Source organism: Megalobrama amblycephala, linkage group LG13, assembly GCF_018812025.1.
Source record: "Megalobrama amblycephala isolate DHTTF-2021 linkage group LG13, ASM1881202v1, whole genome shotgun sequence".
Taxonomy (NCBI): Eukaryota; Metazoa; Chordata; class Actinopteri; order Cypriniformes; family Xenocyprididae; genus Megalobrama; species Megalobrama amblycephala.
In genome coordinates this window covers 11,599,625-11,616,059 of record NC_063056.1, presented here as the reverse complement: position 1 = coordinate 11,616,059, position 16,435 = coordinate 11,599,625, and the positions used below count along the sequence as shown (strand labels likewise).

The 16,435-nt window shown below is 36.9% G+C and overlaps 3 protein-coding genes across 8 annotated transcripts in view; 2 read left to right on the top strand and 1 right to left on the bottom strand.

The window, feature by feature from the left end:
- The window catches only part of cobl (cordon-bleu WH2 repeat protein), a 125,784-nt gene extending 124,511 nt beyond the window's left edge, over positions 1-1,273 (bottom strand). For 2 of the 5 annotated variants that reach the window (XM_048152329.1, XM_048152326.1), the window contains exons 1-2: positions 1,072-1,273; positions 599-734 (exon numbers count right to left, since the gene is read on the bottom strand). In XM_048152329.1, coding sequence (XP_048008286.1) covers positions 599-636 — 38 coding nt within the window. In that variant the 5' untranslated portion in view covers positions 637-734; positions 1,072-1,273. The remainder of the gene's footprint in view (positions 1-598; positions 735-1,071) is intronic. The other 3 variants (XM_048152324.1, XM_048152328.1, XM_048152327.1) reach the window with 3 other exon arrangements.
- A 232-nt stretch (positions 1,274-1,505) lies between these two features.
- On the top strand, positions 1,506-4,059 carry LOC125243055 (C-C chemokine receptor type 2-like). 2 transcript variants are annotated; one of them, XM_048152332.1, is made up of 2 exons: positions 1,506-2,217; positions 2,577-4,059. In XM_048152332.1, the coding sequence occupies exon 2, from the start codon at positions 2,759-2,761 to the stop codon at positions 3,614-3,616; it is 858 nt and encodes a 285-aa protein (XP_048008289.1). In that variant the 5' UTR covers positions 1,506-2,217; positions 2,577-2,758; the 3' UTR covers positions 3,617-4,059. The 2 variants fall into 2 exon arrangements, with proteins under 2 accessions (XP_048008289.1, XP_048008287.1); XM_048152330.1 differs by having other exon boundaries at positions 1,507-2,213.
- A 9,701-nt stretch (positions 4,060-13,760) lies between these two features.
- On the top strand, positions 13,761-15,899 carry LOC125244161 (C-C chemokine receptor type 2-like). The gene is made up of 2 exons (XM_048154180.1): positions 13,761-13,867; positions 14,415-15,899. The coding sequence occupies exons 1-2, from the start codon at positions 13,843-13,845 to the stop codon at positions 15,458-15,460; spliced, it is 1,071 nt and encodes a 356-aa protein (XP_048010137.1). The 5' UTR covers positions 13,761-13,842; the 3' UTR covers positions 15,461-15,899.
- Positions 15,900-16,435: the final 536 nt, after the last annotated feature.

Here is a 16,435-nt window from a genome sequence, read left to right as displayed (position 1 = left end):
CACAAAGCAGACTGTTGTGTTGTCAGAGAGAGAACACTGGCTAACTTTTAAATGGCTACTGAGATATGTTACCATCACCAGAAGTTTCTGTGAGAAAGCAGAGGAATTTATGTCACACCTGTTTACACTTCTCATTATGCCTTACTATATTAATACCAAATATACAGCACAATTTCTGTTTAAGGTACTTAATTTTGTTGTAGAAAAACCAAGCAAACATGTTGTTCAGTAAAATGGAATAATGAGTTTTTGAGTCAAAAGCAGAGGTGACAAAGGGTGAGAGAAGTGGAATACAAAGCATCACTCTGGCAGATGAACAGGCAGTTATTTGTTTTCATTTCCTGGTTACTCTCCTCTCATGTAGCTGCTAGAATAGAGCTTTTATACCAACAAGCCAAATGCCATGTCAACTTTTTTGTTTGTGGTGTTGTTGACCAGTAGATCAGATCAGATTTAAAAGAGAAATTGTTAAAATAGGCACACTAGAATTAACAAGATAGATAGATAGATTCGTTGTCACTGTTACTGGTACATCAATGTGGAGAGGTAGCTATATCACAGAAATCCAGGAAAACATTTAGTAACTTAATACACTCACCCTACAGGAGGTCTGATCGTAGCGTCTCCCAAATTCATCTGTCATAAACTAAATCCGTTTTGTATCAACGCAATTCACTCGTACGTCCAGGCGGGGACATTGGCATATAACTCAAAAACATTCACAAGAGTGTCACCTTTAAAGAAAGAGCATGAAAATACACTTCAGCAGAACAAGGATACAACTCTTTTACAAAAAAAACACAACTGAGCAGCACCAATGTGTCACAGTCACAGAACGACTTATCCATTTACAGCTGTCTTAGATGTGGGCAAGTGTTTGATGTTCACACTTATGTTTTTAAAAAAGGAAAAACAAATGAAGGCATTCAAATATTTCACTTGCCACGACAGAGACTAACGTTACTAACAGTAAAAGTGTAACGCAGCAATTTGCCATAAAAGTTGCGCGTCTAAACAAAACGAATATCGTCAACGAAATATCTCCATAATATAAAACACTGGAATACTTACGTGGATTCATTCGGCTTCCTAGGCAGACATAAACGGCACAGGAGTTCTGAATTCTATTCTAATCCGTCCACCAGGCAGCGCCGTTCCCGCGGCTTCTCGAGCCCGCGCTCAACGGCAGCTTGGAATTCTGAGCGCGAGAGCGCGCCCGAAAGAACAGTATTGATGATACAGTGAGAGTTGTTACAGTGAGATAACAGTTTATACAGTGAGACTGCCAATAATTGAATCTCACCACTTAAAAACGTTTCTCTAAAGAACAGTTCGCATTAGCGTGACAGTGAATATGTTGTTTTTTTGTCATTAACGATTTTATTGTCTTTATAAAAACATAAAATCAATTTTACGTAATTATCATTAGGATTTTTGTGATACCAATGTGTATTGTAATTGCTAATGAAGACACGGGATTTTACCGTGTTATCCGTTAATCTGCAACAAAAGCCATAACTTAATATTGAGCGTGTTTACTCCCAGCGTCCCTAGCGTTTGTTATTCTTTTGCGGTCTGCCTGATTGGCTATTGTCCGTTAATACGCCCCGCCCTCTGTCCATTTAAGAAGGTCCTCGGATACATAGGTCAAACTTCTTTTTTTTTTACAGTCTATGGGTCAAACCTTATCAAACTCGTCACTAATGTCAATCTATATATGTGGGACGCATTACAGTTTTCAAAAAGGAGTTTGATAAATGTTAAATAACAAATTAAAATTAAAAAACTGCTGATTCAACCACCACTGCCTCTGAACAATTTTGTCTGTCTTCCCAGAATGACAGATAACGCTGCACTGTAACCCTAAAAGGGCGTTTTAACACTTTGAAATATTTGTAGTTGTAAAAGTAAAAAGAAGATACTTAAAATAGCCTACTGGAAATGTGCAGTTTTACCTATTGCACTTAAATCCACATTTCAAATGAATGAATTTAAGTATACAAACAGCAGTGTGAACTTTTTTAATATCCTACCATTCAAGTGCAAATACGTAGCTTTTTAGTGAGAAGTCCCGCCTGTATGAGTTTCAGGAAATAGCAATTTACAAAAGCACCTCCTTTGCTTTGTAAAAGCTTTTTGAGATCACAAGATCACACAAATTTCACAGATTCAGCTATCATTACCAAGAGACATGACAGAGGCCCCAGGGACTGGTAGGTTGTACAATCGATTCAGTATAATTATGCTACATTAATAATAATAATAATAATAATAAAGTTGTTCTTAATTATAATTAGTACATTAGATTTTTTATTATTATTGTGATTTTTTTTTTCACAGCATTCATTAAAATGTAAAAAATCAAACCATTAAAACATTTAAAACAGCATTATTATGATAGGTATTTAAACATGAAAAAGTATAAGATTTCTACTAGACACTGCTCTGACCAGTAGATGTCATGAAAACACAAACTAAAATTCAAGTCTGTTAGGAGTTCCTGCTTGTGGTGTATAAATATATTATATATTATATGACTTATCATTGTGTTCTTTGTGTGCCCTCCAAAATGACAGGAATCTTTGATGACTACTATAGTTTCACTGAAGACAGTCCTGGAACACCATGCAATAATGGCAACACAAAGGCCTTCAGTGAGGTTTTCCTCCCCACCCTGTACAGCATAGTTTTCATCATTGGCTTCATTGGAAACGGCCTGGTAGTGTGGGTCCTGATCAGATACCGTCAAAAATCCAATATGACAGATGTGTGCCTCTTCAACCTAGCCCTATCTGACCTAATCTTTCTTGTGTCACTCCCTTTTTGGGCTCATGGTGCCATAGATGAGTGGATTTTCGGCAAATTCATGTGTCATACCATAACAGGTCTGTTCATGATAGGTCTCTATGGCAGCATCTTCTTCATGGTCCTTATGACACTGGATCGCTATGTCGTCATCGTCCATGCCCACAGTATCTTTTCCAGAAATCGGTCTTCAAAAATGGGTTTGATTCTCGCCTCATTTGTATGGATACTCAGTCTGCTTGCATCCCTTCCTAATATTATTTTTGCCAAAGAGGATAAGACAAGCGGCAAAACTGCCTGTGGATCAGATTTTCCCGAAGGTACAGCCTGGATGTCATTTACTTACCTTCAGATGAACTTCCTAAGCTTGATTATCCCTCTGATTATTATGAGCTTTTGCTATTCCCGGATCATCCCCACTCTGCTCAGCATAAAATCACAAAAAAGGCACAAAGTCATCAGACTCATCCTGGCTGTGGTGGCAGTTTATTTTATCTTCTGGACTCCATACAACATTGTCATGTTTCTCATGTTCCTGCAGAGGAAAGGCTACATGTATTCTTGCGAAATTCTTAGTAATTTGAGCCTTGCCATGCAGTGGGTGGAAACTATCGCCTTAAGCCACTGTTGCCTCAACCCTATCATCTATGCCTTTGCCGGACAGAAGTTCAGAGGAGCAGTTCTTAAAGTCCTAAAAGAGCAGTTTCCATTGTGCTTCAGCCAATGCACAAATTTCTCTCGACAGTTATCTGAACGCAGAAGCTCAGTCTTCTCCAGATCTTCTGAATATTCCGCTACACAAATTGTATAGAGCAAATGGATTCCTCCAGAGAATTATTTTCATTCAGAGTAGCTCATATTTTTGCCATCCCTAAGTTCCCCTTTTTATTGAATGTATCGAGTTTATCTAGAAAGTTGTCTTTGTTCTGGTTTTTTTTGACAATTTTGTTTGACAATAATGATATATGTTAAGTAGGAGAATGCAGAACTTTACACTGTTGCTAAGATGTTCTTCCTTGTGCGTGTATATTGCTTATATTGCATATATATTGGAGATTTGCAAATGATACTGACAATAGTTGTCATATGAATGATTTCATCAGCAATTTTAAATAAAACCACTGTTTGTATTTACATCAGAAAAAGTGTAATTTTTCAGTTATGACTTTTTGAAATCTTTCTTGAAGAAATTGTATTTTAAATTTAAGTATATTTTAAGTTTCGCTTTTAAGGTTTTTTGTGTGTTTTTTAATAAAGGATTTTTAATTAATGTATTGTCCTGATTGTACGGTTTTTAAAGTATTATATAGCCTAGGGGAAAAAAAACATTCACAGTTACAAATACTCTAAGGCCCGGTTTCACAGACAGGACTTAGCCTAAGCCAGGATTAGACCTCAGTTCAATTAGGAAATTTGAGTTGCTTTTATAAACATTCACTAGAAAAAAACATTACTGGTGTGCATCTTGAGAAAAAACAATGGCACTGACATATTTTAAGATATGTCAGTCCAAGTTTCTTTCAATTGAAACAGCTCAAACATGCATTTTAGTCTAGGACTAGCTTAAGCCTTGTCTGTGAAACCTGGGGTAAATGTTTTATTAAAAAAAAAAAAAAAAAAAAAAAACGTAAAAGGTAGAATTCCTTAAAGTACTTATGAGAATAATGACGAATTACATTATGTGCAATTGTGGCCATCTCTCCGTCAGAAAGGAAGTCTGATGCATAGTTGTAAACCACATCTGCGTAAGCGTTAATATATCTATGAAGCATGTGTAGCCACTTTGTACGTCCCAATTCACATACTTATGTACAATTCTAAGCCATTTTGAAGTATAAACAGTGCAAGTACTGTGTTCACACTGAAAAAAAAAAAAGAGATTCACTATACATACCCAAATAATGCATTTATTTACGGGGTGTGTGTGTGTGTCGGGGGGGGGGGGACGTGAAGTGTTAGAAACTTCATGAACTCAACAGTTGCAGCTTCATTTACATAGCAGACGGAGAAGGGTACCAGACTCCAATGCTGAATCACAGCAGAAGGAGTGAGAATCCAAATGCAGTTTAATAATAGTTATAATCCAAGGTCTTAGCCCATAGCAGGCAGAGGGTCAAGCACATTTAATCAGTCTGTACACAGACTACATGAAGGGCAGACAGGAACAAGGAATCCATGACTCAGAAATAACAAAAAGAACACCAGAACTGCTCAAAATGGCAATGGAAAATAACAACTAAAACCAACAAGACTTCATAAAGAATAAAGGGCAAAAGGCATTTAAATAGACATAATAATGAGCAGAGGATACTATGAAATGAAGTCAGAGAATAACAGAGTCTATCGAAACAATGAGGGACGAGGCTGCCATCAGCTGGTACTTAAGGGTACCACGGCTGACAGATGTATTGTGGTGAGGTGCATTAAAGGCTGTGTTTGCTGCTTGATTATACTGAATAAGATGAAAGGTTTCTTCTGCTGCTGGATCACCACAGATAAGGACATCCTCTATCACATCATGTGCTCTGCCTAAATGTACAAACAAGTGAAGTACAATAAGACTTCTCAAAATTTAATAAAAAAACATAAACATAAGTCTTTTACATTCACAGGAAGTAGCTTACTTTCATGTTGAAAAGTGGATAGATAGGCTAGTGAGAAAACAAATAGGTCTTAAAGGGATAGCTCACCCCAGAAATATTATCATTACTCACTTTCATATTATTCCAAACCTGGATGATTTTCTCTATGCTGTGGAACACAAAAGAAGATAAAAGAAGATTTTTTTTTTTGACTGTTTATGTCCTCTGTCGCTGGCAAGCAGGCCGTCCAGGGTGAGCCAGGAGGCCTTTCTGTGTAGTTTGCATGTTCTCTCTGTGTCTGTGTTGGTTTTCTCCAGGTTCTAGGGTGTTCTGGGAGGTTGCTAGGATGTTATTAAGTACTTAGTAGGTGTCATACATTGTTGCTAGGTAGCTGGTATGTTATCAGTACACTGCCTCAAACAAATAGAGGCCATCCAAATATTAGAGGCTATGATGTTCTGGTGCTGAGTTGATGTTGTGGCTTTATGATCATATACTTGCATGTGTCATTATATTATTAACATTTACCAAAATCAAGCTCAAATGAAGTTACAAAGTTTTTGACCAGCAAATGTAGTGTTTTTCCCCTGAGGCATCTGAGGCAGAGCATTTGCAGTTTGGGTTATGAAGTTTATTGTAGCTGTACCTACAGGTGCTGGTCATATAATTAGAATATCGTGAAAAAGTTCATTTTTTTATTGTAAATTATTTTAAAAAATGAAACTTTAATTTATACTAGATTCCCTACATGTAAAGTAAAACATTTCAAAAGTTTTTTTTATTATTATTATTTTTTATTTGTTGATTAGAGCGTATAACTAATGAAAGTCCAAAATCCTGTATCTCAAAATATTAGAATATTTACATTTAAGTTTCATTAAATGACCATCCCTACAGTATAAATTCTGGGTATCTCTTGTTCTTTGAAACCACACTAATGGGGAAGACTGCTAACTTGGCAATGGTCCAGGAGACAATAATTGACACCCTCCACAAAGAGAGTAAGTCACAGATGGTCATTACTGAATGTGGTGGCTGTTTACAGAGTGATGTATCAAAGCATATTAAATGCAAAGTTGACTAGAAGGAAGAAACTGGGTAGGCAAAGGTGCACAAGCAACAGGGATGACCACAAGCTTGAGAATACTGTCAAGTAAAGCCAATTCAGTCACTTGGGAGAGCTTCACAATGAGTCAAATGAAGCCGGAGTCAGCGCATCAAGAGTCACCACACTCAGACATCTTCAGGAAAAGGACTGGACAGTGAACAGTGGTCGAAAGTCAAAGTAAAGTAAAAGTAAATTTTGCATTTCATGTTGAAATCATGGTCCCAGAGTCTGAAGGAAGATTGGAGAGGCACAGAATCCAAGCTGCTTGAAGTCTAGTGGGAAGTTTCTGAAGTTATTAATGATTCTAATATTCTAATATTTTGAGATACTGGATTTTGGACTTTCATGAGCTGTATGCTCTAATCATCAAAATTTAAAAAAAATAAATAAAAAAAAGTTGAAAATGTTTTACTTTACATGTAGGGAATCTAGAATATATGAAAGTTTCATTTAAAAAAAAATTTTTACAAAAAAATCATTGTATCTGCGCTCTTGGTCAGTTTGTGGGTTGGTGAGGAGGGTTAACAGCCACGTCTTTAGTGAATAACCGCGGTCTCCTGACGGGCAGTTAAATAATAAAAAAAATAATAATTAGAAAGAAGCATAACTTTAAATGCATCACTCACCAAGAAGCTATTCATCGTGCACCCTGCCAGCTTGGAGCCTCATCCCAACCATGATATTTGTAAGGATGCATGAATCATGGGTTGACCCAGGCCATCTTGCCACAATATTTGTTAGGCGCATTTGTGCATCACATATTATCTGCACATTTATTTAATGGAAATGTTTCCAATTCACATATGCAAATTCTTCTTCAGATGGCGCCTTTATAGCAATGTGTGTGCAGTTCGCTCCGATTACATTAGGAAAACTGGCTATCGCTGCAAATTGTGCTTTAATGTTTGGTCAACTGCATCGTATGGGAACCTTATATACCTGGTAGAAACGTGGATGATCCCGTCCCATACAGCTGGCATTGCGCGGCTCAAAGACGACTGGCTTCTTCCTGAGCGTTATGTACATTCTCTCGTTAATTTCACTGTTAGTACATTCGACCGTGTTTTTGCGCCAATGCATTTGTTTCCAGGTGGACACACTTCTCTTGGACATTATGTAAAATTCAACCAACCAGAAGACGACTTCAAAATATGCATCAGGCGTTCACCCAGCAGTCCTTGGGCGTGACGTCTGAGGCTGAGTCTAGGCCACTCCTGGACGTGCGAGCAGCACGTGCCTAGAATGACTATGCATAAGTCTTGCCCTATGGACATGGTTGCCAAGGGCATGGCTAGACAGTACCCAGGGTGATATTTAAAGGCTTTTTGCAGTTTGAGTCACAACATCCGGTCGATTTGACATCTCATTCATGGGTCAGTGAAAATATGGCTCAGTGTGCATTTTTTTCATATGACAAGTTCAATGGTTCATTAAAAACAATTGGTACAGTGATTTTTTTTTTTTTTTTATTTCGTTAGAGTAGTACCTATACTACAAAATCCTTATGTCCACTTTACCGCATTCTCTGTGATGTTGCAAAAATGGCTGGAGGTGCAATAGGTGGCTTGCAATGTCCTATATGCTAAGTTCAAAGAAATGAACTTGAGGAAAGTTAATTTCTTTGAGAGGAATGAGGAAAAGTGGTGGCAGTTGATGCCAATAGGTCAATTAGCTAATCAGGGTTTGATGAGCTTTCCTGATATGGAAGTGGTTGGACCTGATGGAACTCTTGAAGGCTTCTGATGATCAGCGTCCAAGTGCTCTGATCTGTTGCTGCGAGAGATCTTTTTGGGCAGCTGTGGTTGCTGCTCCTCTGCAGAATGAGTGACTGAAAAAGTGGTCTGCTGGGATGCCAGATTGAATGAGAATTGATTTGAAATGTTTTTGAAACCAGAAATGTAACTGTAAGTATAGATTTATTGTTTGACCTCACTATTCGGGGAGTAGACACAGTTTCTATAGAATGTACTAGACTCACTTATTTATATCAATTAAGAGGGTAGAACAAAGACAGTGATTTGAGGTTTGACTTACTGGTCATACATTGTGTAACATCTTGGAGATGTTGTCCGACAGAAGATCTGCTCAGGTTCTGCTGGGGTGCAGGCCATCAGCACGGAAGAGCCTAGGTCGCTCCCAGACAATATTCCAAATATTTACAAAGAGCAGCTTCTGTTCATTACACCAAGTAATTAATTTAAAGCAAATAATCTACTAAACCTGTCTTGTCCTCGACAGTACCTCGGAATTGTCCGGACACAATGATCTTTGTCACGGGCAATGCGCTGCGTACCGTCTCGATCAGGCTCCTGAAGTCCTGCTTCAGAACCTCTATCTGCCGCAGCCTGATGTTGTTCACCCCCGCATGCAGCACTACAGCTACGAAGCTCTCGTCACCAGTCAGGATCATTGGGTAATTGCGCAAAGACATCGAGAACAGGAGCACCAGGAAAGCAGTGAATGTGCACCTTACCTTTAGCTGGAGTAGCGTGGATGTGACGGATGTCACAGCGTTGCGTTCCTTCTCGCGGAGAGTGGAGAAGAGGTTCCAGGTGAAGATCATGAAGACCGGGGGCGGCAGAAGGGAGAGGTCCTCATCCACAACCTTGCTCATGCCTTATGCTGTCGAAGCACCCATGGTCTATGGTGTGTTGGTGCTGGAGTGAAAGAGGGCTGGGAAGAACGCATTCTGGGTGCTCGAGCCCTGTGCCAAGGAACATACGGAGTTGAGGAAACTGGAGGATTAATACCACACTATAAACTTATGTGGATTTGTGACCCTTACAAAAAAGAACTGCAGTATATTGAAGTACTACTGCAGTAACACTGCAGTACAAAGTAGTATAACTGCAGTATAATTAAGCACAACCATAGATTTTCAGTATAACGAAGTATAATCAGAGTACAACTGCAGTACATTGAAGTTCAATAGCAGTAAAACTGCAGTTGTATTGCAGCTATACTGCAATATTGCAGTTTTTTTCTATATGTAAAACTGCAGTAATCTTTTGTAAGGGGTGTCAGCCCGAGATGTTTCCAGCGGTATTTGCCATTCACGTAGCTCGGCCTGGTTCTCTAGCAGGTCGCAGATCTGCTTCTCCACGGACTCCAGCTCTAACTGCACCATGTGCAGCTCGAACGTGTCCTCACCTGCACATAGGTAGAGACACATCCAATACATTCGCCATTAGAACAGATGAACAATAACTTTTTTGAGTGAGAAGAGTGTAAACCATACAAGCGACCGTGAGACCACGCTACTAATGCTAACAGGCTAAAGCTAGTAGTGGATGTTCGGGAAGTCAGATAAAACTAGGGATATCAAGGCAATCCGATTGTTTTTTATTTAGAATAATGTCTGGGATATGTTCACCCGCTGTAAAAAGAGAAAAATAATAGATTATAAATTTGAGTTGAAGAAGAAAACAGGCAGTTAGGAATGGCAGCAATAACTGGAAGCTTCCAGTGCACATGTACAAATACAATACAACAACAAGAAATATAGTAATAAATTTAAGAACAAAAAATATAAAAAGTATGAAGACACAGTTAGGTTTAATCATAATAAACATATTTACAGATTATGAACATTTACAGTATTATGAATGAATAAATAAATAAATATCAACTAAATTTACATAGATTTTGGTATTGCACTTACAGGCATATGTCTTTGGAGTCATTCCAGTGATGTCCTTCAGGTAGGCCAAAACCAGTCTCTCAAATGACTTCAAGACCACAGACATGAGAGTGACAGGTCTGTAGTCATTAAGTCCAATGATTTTGTTTTTTTGGGAACCAGAATGATGGTAGAGAGTTTGAAGCAGCAAGGAACGTTACTGCTTCAGTGATCTGTTAAAGACCTGTGTGAAGATGAGGGCCAGTTGGTCAGTGCAGACTTTTAAACAAGCAGGTGAAACACTGTCTGAGCCTGAAGCTTTTCTAGTCATCTGTTATTTGAAAACTCAGCTCATGCCCTCCACACAGACCTTAAGTGCAGATTGAATAGCAGGAGGGGTTGGAGGGGAATTGCAGGAGGTGTTGGTGAATGTGTGAAGTGAACAATAGATAAATAGCAATAGATTCTTCATTCATGATGCAGTGCCAAACTATAACACACACCCTTCTTACTGTATGTATTTTATGTGGGTTTTAGAGGTTGAAATCATATCATATATTAATATTAATGCCCAAACTACTTCTAAATAGGAACTTCATAAATATTTTGAAAATTATGGAAATATATGGTTCAGAGCACTCAAACCATATATGGAAATTGAAGAGTCCTTATGTAGATCTGTAAGAGCTTGTGTGATGTTTGAGTCGATGGAGGCGTGACATTGCGAAAGGTGCGTTTGCAAAATTTGCTGTATTTTTGTAATCTGCAAGGTGCTGCTAAGTGTGACACAAACAACATACTTCACCTTTAAATGAATCAGTTTAGGACACAGATCTAAATCAGACAAATAAAAAACAACATGGCGTCAATTTAAATGTATGCCAGAAGTATTTTTTAAACTAATAATTAAAAATAATTATAACATAATTAGTAGCCTATTATAAATTAAAAAAAACATGTAATTATAATAAATATAAGAAGGCTATAATAAATTAAAATTAGTTAGTTTTGTATCAAATACAATGTGATTTTTGGTGATCGGGATCTGGCAGAAGCTAATTTTTCCTCTTCGCCGAGGAATCTGCTCACAGCTTATCCTGCTAATGAAAAACGCCATAGACCAGCAAACCAATGAGAACGTGCTACAATGATGACAACTCCATAACAAAAGCATGAGGGTGCAAAAGCTGCTGCAAATGCAGAGCATATGGACTGCACGCCACTTATATATATATATATATATATATATATATATATATATATATATATATATATATATATATGTACAGTACAGTCCAAAAGTTTGGAACCACTAAGATTTTTAATGTTTTTAAAAGAAGTTTCGTCTGCTCACCAAGGCTACATTTATTTAATTAAAAATACAGTAAAAAACAGTAATATTGTGAAATATTATTACAATTTAAAATAACTGTGTACTATTTAAATATATTTGACAAAGTAATTTATTCCTGTGATGCAAAGCTGAATTTTCAGCATCGTTACTCCAGTCTTCAGTGTCACATGATCCTTCAGAAATCATTCTAATATGCTGATTTGCTGCTCAATAAACATTTATGATTATTTTCAATGTTGAAAACAGTTGTGTACTTTTTTTTCAGGATTCCTTGATGAATAGAAAGTTCAAAAGAACAGCATTTATCTGAAATACAAAGCTTCTGTAGCATTATACACTACCGTTCAAAAGTTTGGGGTCAGTAAGAATTTTTATTTTTTTGAAAAGAAATTAAAGAAATGAATACTTTTATTCAGCAAGGATGCATTAAATCAATCAAAAGTGGCAGTAAAGACATTTATAATGTTACAAAAGATTAGATTGCAGATAAACACTGTTCTTTTGAACTTTCTATTCATCAAATAATCCTGAAAAAAAATATTGTACACAAATATTTTGTACAATTGTACACATTAAATGTTTCTTGAGCAGCAGATCAGCATATTAGAATGATTTCTGAAGGATCATGTGACACTGAAGACTGGAGTAATGATGCTGAAAATTCAGCTTTGCCATCACAGGAATAAATTACTTTGTGAAATATATTCAAATAGAAAACAGTTATTTTAAATTGTAATAATATTTCACAATATTAATGTTTTTTACTGTATTTTTAATTAAATAAATGTAGCCTTGGTGAGCAGACGAAACTTCTTTTAAAATCTTAGTGGTTCCAAACTTTTGGACTGTACTGTATATATATATATATATATACTATTATATATATTATATATATATTATTCTTTTTCATTCCTGAAATTACAATACCACAGTAGGAAATATAAAAACTGGCAATTAAAAATGTATATGTGCAGCCGTCATGTTCTAGCTAAAAATAACCAACGAACGCAATTGTAAAGAGAGGTTTTCCTGCTGATGGACAGCGAATAAGTGCGGGCCTCGGCAAAGTCGATAAACACAGCTTGATTTCATCTCTGGATAAGAACCTCAAGAGCTGCCCAAATTAAAGCATGTTATAATAATCCATCCCGATGGCAAATATTTCCAACGAATATGCGGGGATGCCGTGGATGCTCAAGCGCCAACCACGGAAGTGGTCGAGCACCTACAGAAAACACGAGATATTCTCCATTCATTTTAACCAATAAAAAAAATGATTGCAATTTTCATGCATGACTTTCTTCTCACGTTAATAGTTAATTTAAGGGGGTTTCTATGGCGTTATTATACTGATAAATGTCGAGAGCGCATTATTGTACGCGAGAGCGCATCAAATGCGCAAGCAGGAATCTCTCCGCTCACAGGCGGATCCTTCTCGCGCAAATCTTGACACGCTCTCGCTCAGATTATTACATGTGCGTGCTCAAACTTTGTCATCCTCCTGCATGTGCACTCGTGAATCTAGAATTGTCTTCTCTCCAGGATGTAATGTTGCCAGAAGCGCAACATTATAGTGTGGGCACTGGGCACCCACCGGCAGAAAAAAAAATAAATAAATCGGCCAAGTTTGCCAACGAATGTAAATCAATATCCACATAATAGTAGTAAATTTATCTGTCTCACACATGTCCCGCATCGTCCCGCAAAATCACACCTATTGTCCTGCAACAGATCAATAGCTTGCTTGTGAAGGCAAAGGCACGTCTCAACAGGTGAATATGGGCTACTCTCAATAAAAAGGTCCAACATATTAGAAAGACTTTTCGTTGTGTTGCTATTTGTCATGAGCAAGCAAATGAGTCAATTAACACTGACAACGCGAGCGTCTCGCACCGCTCGCCACTGTATATATATATATATATATATATATATATATATATATACTTGTGTATATTTGTGATTTAAAAGGACACAAATTTGTATAATGACGTATTACACTGGTATTACGACGTAAACATATGAGGACATTTCATGAGTCCCCCTCATATTTAAAATAGCTTTAAAAACATACTAAACAATGTTTTATTAAAAATGTAAAAATGCAGAATCTCTCTCTCTCTCTCTGTGTGTGTGTGTGTGTCTAGGCATATTGCACTTACATCCACATTTCAAATAAATGAATTTAATGATACAAACAGCAGTGTGAACTTTTTTAATGCCATTGAAGTGTAACTACATATAGGCTACGTAGCTTTTTAGTGAGAAGTCCCGCCTGTGGGAGGTTCAGGAAATAGCATCTCCTGTGCTTTGTAAAAGCTTTTTGACGGACAAGATCACACAAATTTCACAGATTCAGCTATCATTACCAAGAGACATGACAGAGGACTCAGGGACTGCTGGTAGGTCGTACAGTCTATTCAGTGTAATTATGCTACATTAAAAAAATAAAAATAAATAAATAATAATAATAATAATAAAGTTGCTCTTAATTATAATGATGACATTAGATTTTTTATTATTATTGTGATTTTTGTCACAACATTAATTAAAATGTCAAAAACCGTTATTTATTAAAAAAAATAAATAAATAAATAAACAGCATTATGATAGGTATTTAAACATGAAAAAGTATTACATTCTGACTAGACACTTAAACCGTCGGTTTGCACCACGTACGATACTGAAAGGAGATCATACCTACTCTGGCCAGTAGATGTCATGAAAACACAAACTAAAATTCAAGTTTGTTATGAGTTCCTGCTTGTGGTGTCATTTCATTTTGACTACCTTTAAAACTAAAGAAATGTTGAACCAATGTTAAGGTTTCAGAATATATTATTAAGAATATTATACACATACTATATTATAAATATATCATATATTTTATAAGTATGTTATATATTATATATTTATCATTGTGTTCTTTGTGTGCCCTCCAAAATACAGTGTCAGAAAGCTATGAAGACTACTATAATTCCAAAGAAGTCATTTCCGGAACACCATGCAATAATGGCAACACAAAGGCCTTCAGTGAGGTTTTCCTCCCCACCCTGTACAGCATAGTTTTCATCATTGGCTTCATTGGAAACGGCCTGGTAGTGTGGGTCCTGATCAGATACCGTCAAAAATCCAATATGACAGATGTGTGCCTCTTCAACCTAGCCCTATCTGACCTACTCTTTCTTGTGTCACTCCCTTTTTGGGCTCATGGTGCCATAGACGAGTGGATTTTCGGCAAATTCATGTGTCATACCATAACAGGTCTGTTCATGATAGGTCTCTATGGCAGCATCTTCTTCATGGTCCTTATGACACTGGATCGCTATGTCGTCATCGTCCATGCCCACAGTATCTTTTCCAGAAATCGGTCTTCAAAAATGGGTTTGATTCTCGCCTCATTTGTATGGATACTCAGTCTGCTTGCATCCCTTCCTAATATTATTTTTGCCGAAGAGGATAAGACAAGAGGCAAAACTGCCTGTGGATCAGATTTTCCTGGAGGTACAGCCTGGATGTCATTTACTTACCTTCAGATGAACTTCCTAAGCTTGATTATCCCTCTGATTATTATGAGCTTTTGCTATTCCCGGATCATCCCCACTCTGCTCAGCATAAAATCACAAAAAAGGCACAAAGTCATCAGACTCATCCTGGCTGTGGTGGCAGTTTATTTCCTCTTCTGGACTCCATACAACATTGTCATGTTTCTCATGTTCCTGCAGAGGAAAGGCTACATGTATAATTGTGAAATGCATAGTAATTTGAGCCTTGCCATGCAGTGGGTGGAAACTATCGCCTTAAGCCACTGTTGCCTCAACCCTATCATCTATGCCTTTGCCGGACAGAAGTTCAGAGGAGCAGTTCTTAAAGTCCTAAAAGAGCAGTTTCCATTGTGCTTCAGCCAATGCACAAATTTCTCTCGACAGTTATCTGAACGCAGAAGCTCAGTCTTCTCCAGATCTTCTGAGTATTCCTCTACACAAATTGCATAGAGCAAACGGATTCCACCAGAGAATTATTTTCATTCAGAGCTCATATTTTTGCCATTCCTAAGTTCCCGTTTTTATTGAATGTATCAAATTTATCTAGAAAGTTGTCTTTGTTCTGTTTTTTGACAATTTTGATTGACAATAATGATGTATGTTAAGTAGGAGAATGCAGAATTTGACACTGTTGCTAAGATGTTCTTCCTTGTGCGTGTATATTGCTAATATAGAAGATTTGCAAATGATACCAAGAATAGTTGTGATATGAATGATTTCATCAGCAATTTTAAATAAACCCACTGTTTGTATTTGCATCAGGGGTTAAAAAGTGTTTAAAAAAGCGTTCATTTTCAGTTGACTTTTTGAAATCTTTCTTGAAGAAACTGTATTTTTAGTTTAAGTGTATTTTAAGTTTTGCTTTTTTGTTTTTTAGTGTTTTTTAATAAAGGGTTTTTAATTCATGTATTGTCCTGATTGTACTATGTGTTTGAAGTATTATATTGAAAAAAAAACTTTCACAGTTACAAATACTCCAAATGTTTTTTAAAAAACAACAACAACAACAAAAAAAACCTTGAGGTAGAATTCCTTAAAGTACTTATGATGAGAATTATGACATATCATATGTGCAGTTGTGCCTGTCTGTCTGTCAGAGAGGAAGTCTGATGCATAGTTGTAAACCACATCTGCGTAAGTGTTTATAACTACGAAGCATGTGTAGCCATGTTGTGTATCCCAATTCACATACTTATGCACAATTCTAAGCCATTTTGTAGTAGAATAGTACAAGTACTGCGTTCACACTGAAAAAAAAAAAACAAGAAGAAGAGCACTTGACATACCCAGATAATGCATTTATTTAACGGGGCAGACGGAGAAGGAGTACCAGATCATTTGTTTAATAATACACCCACTTACACATTTCTTTTTAAACTCCCAATGCGCAATGTTTGAGGTTAGTCATTCATTTTAGATATATAT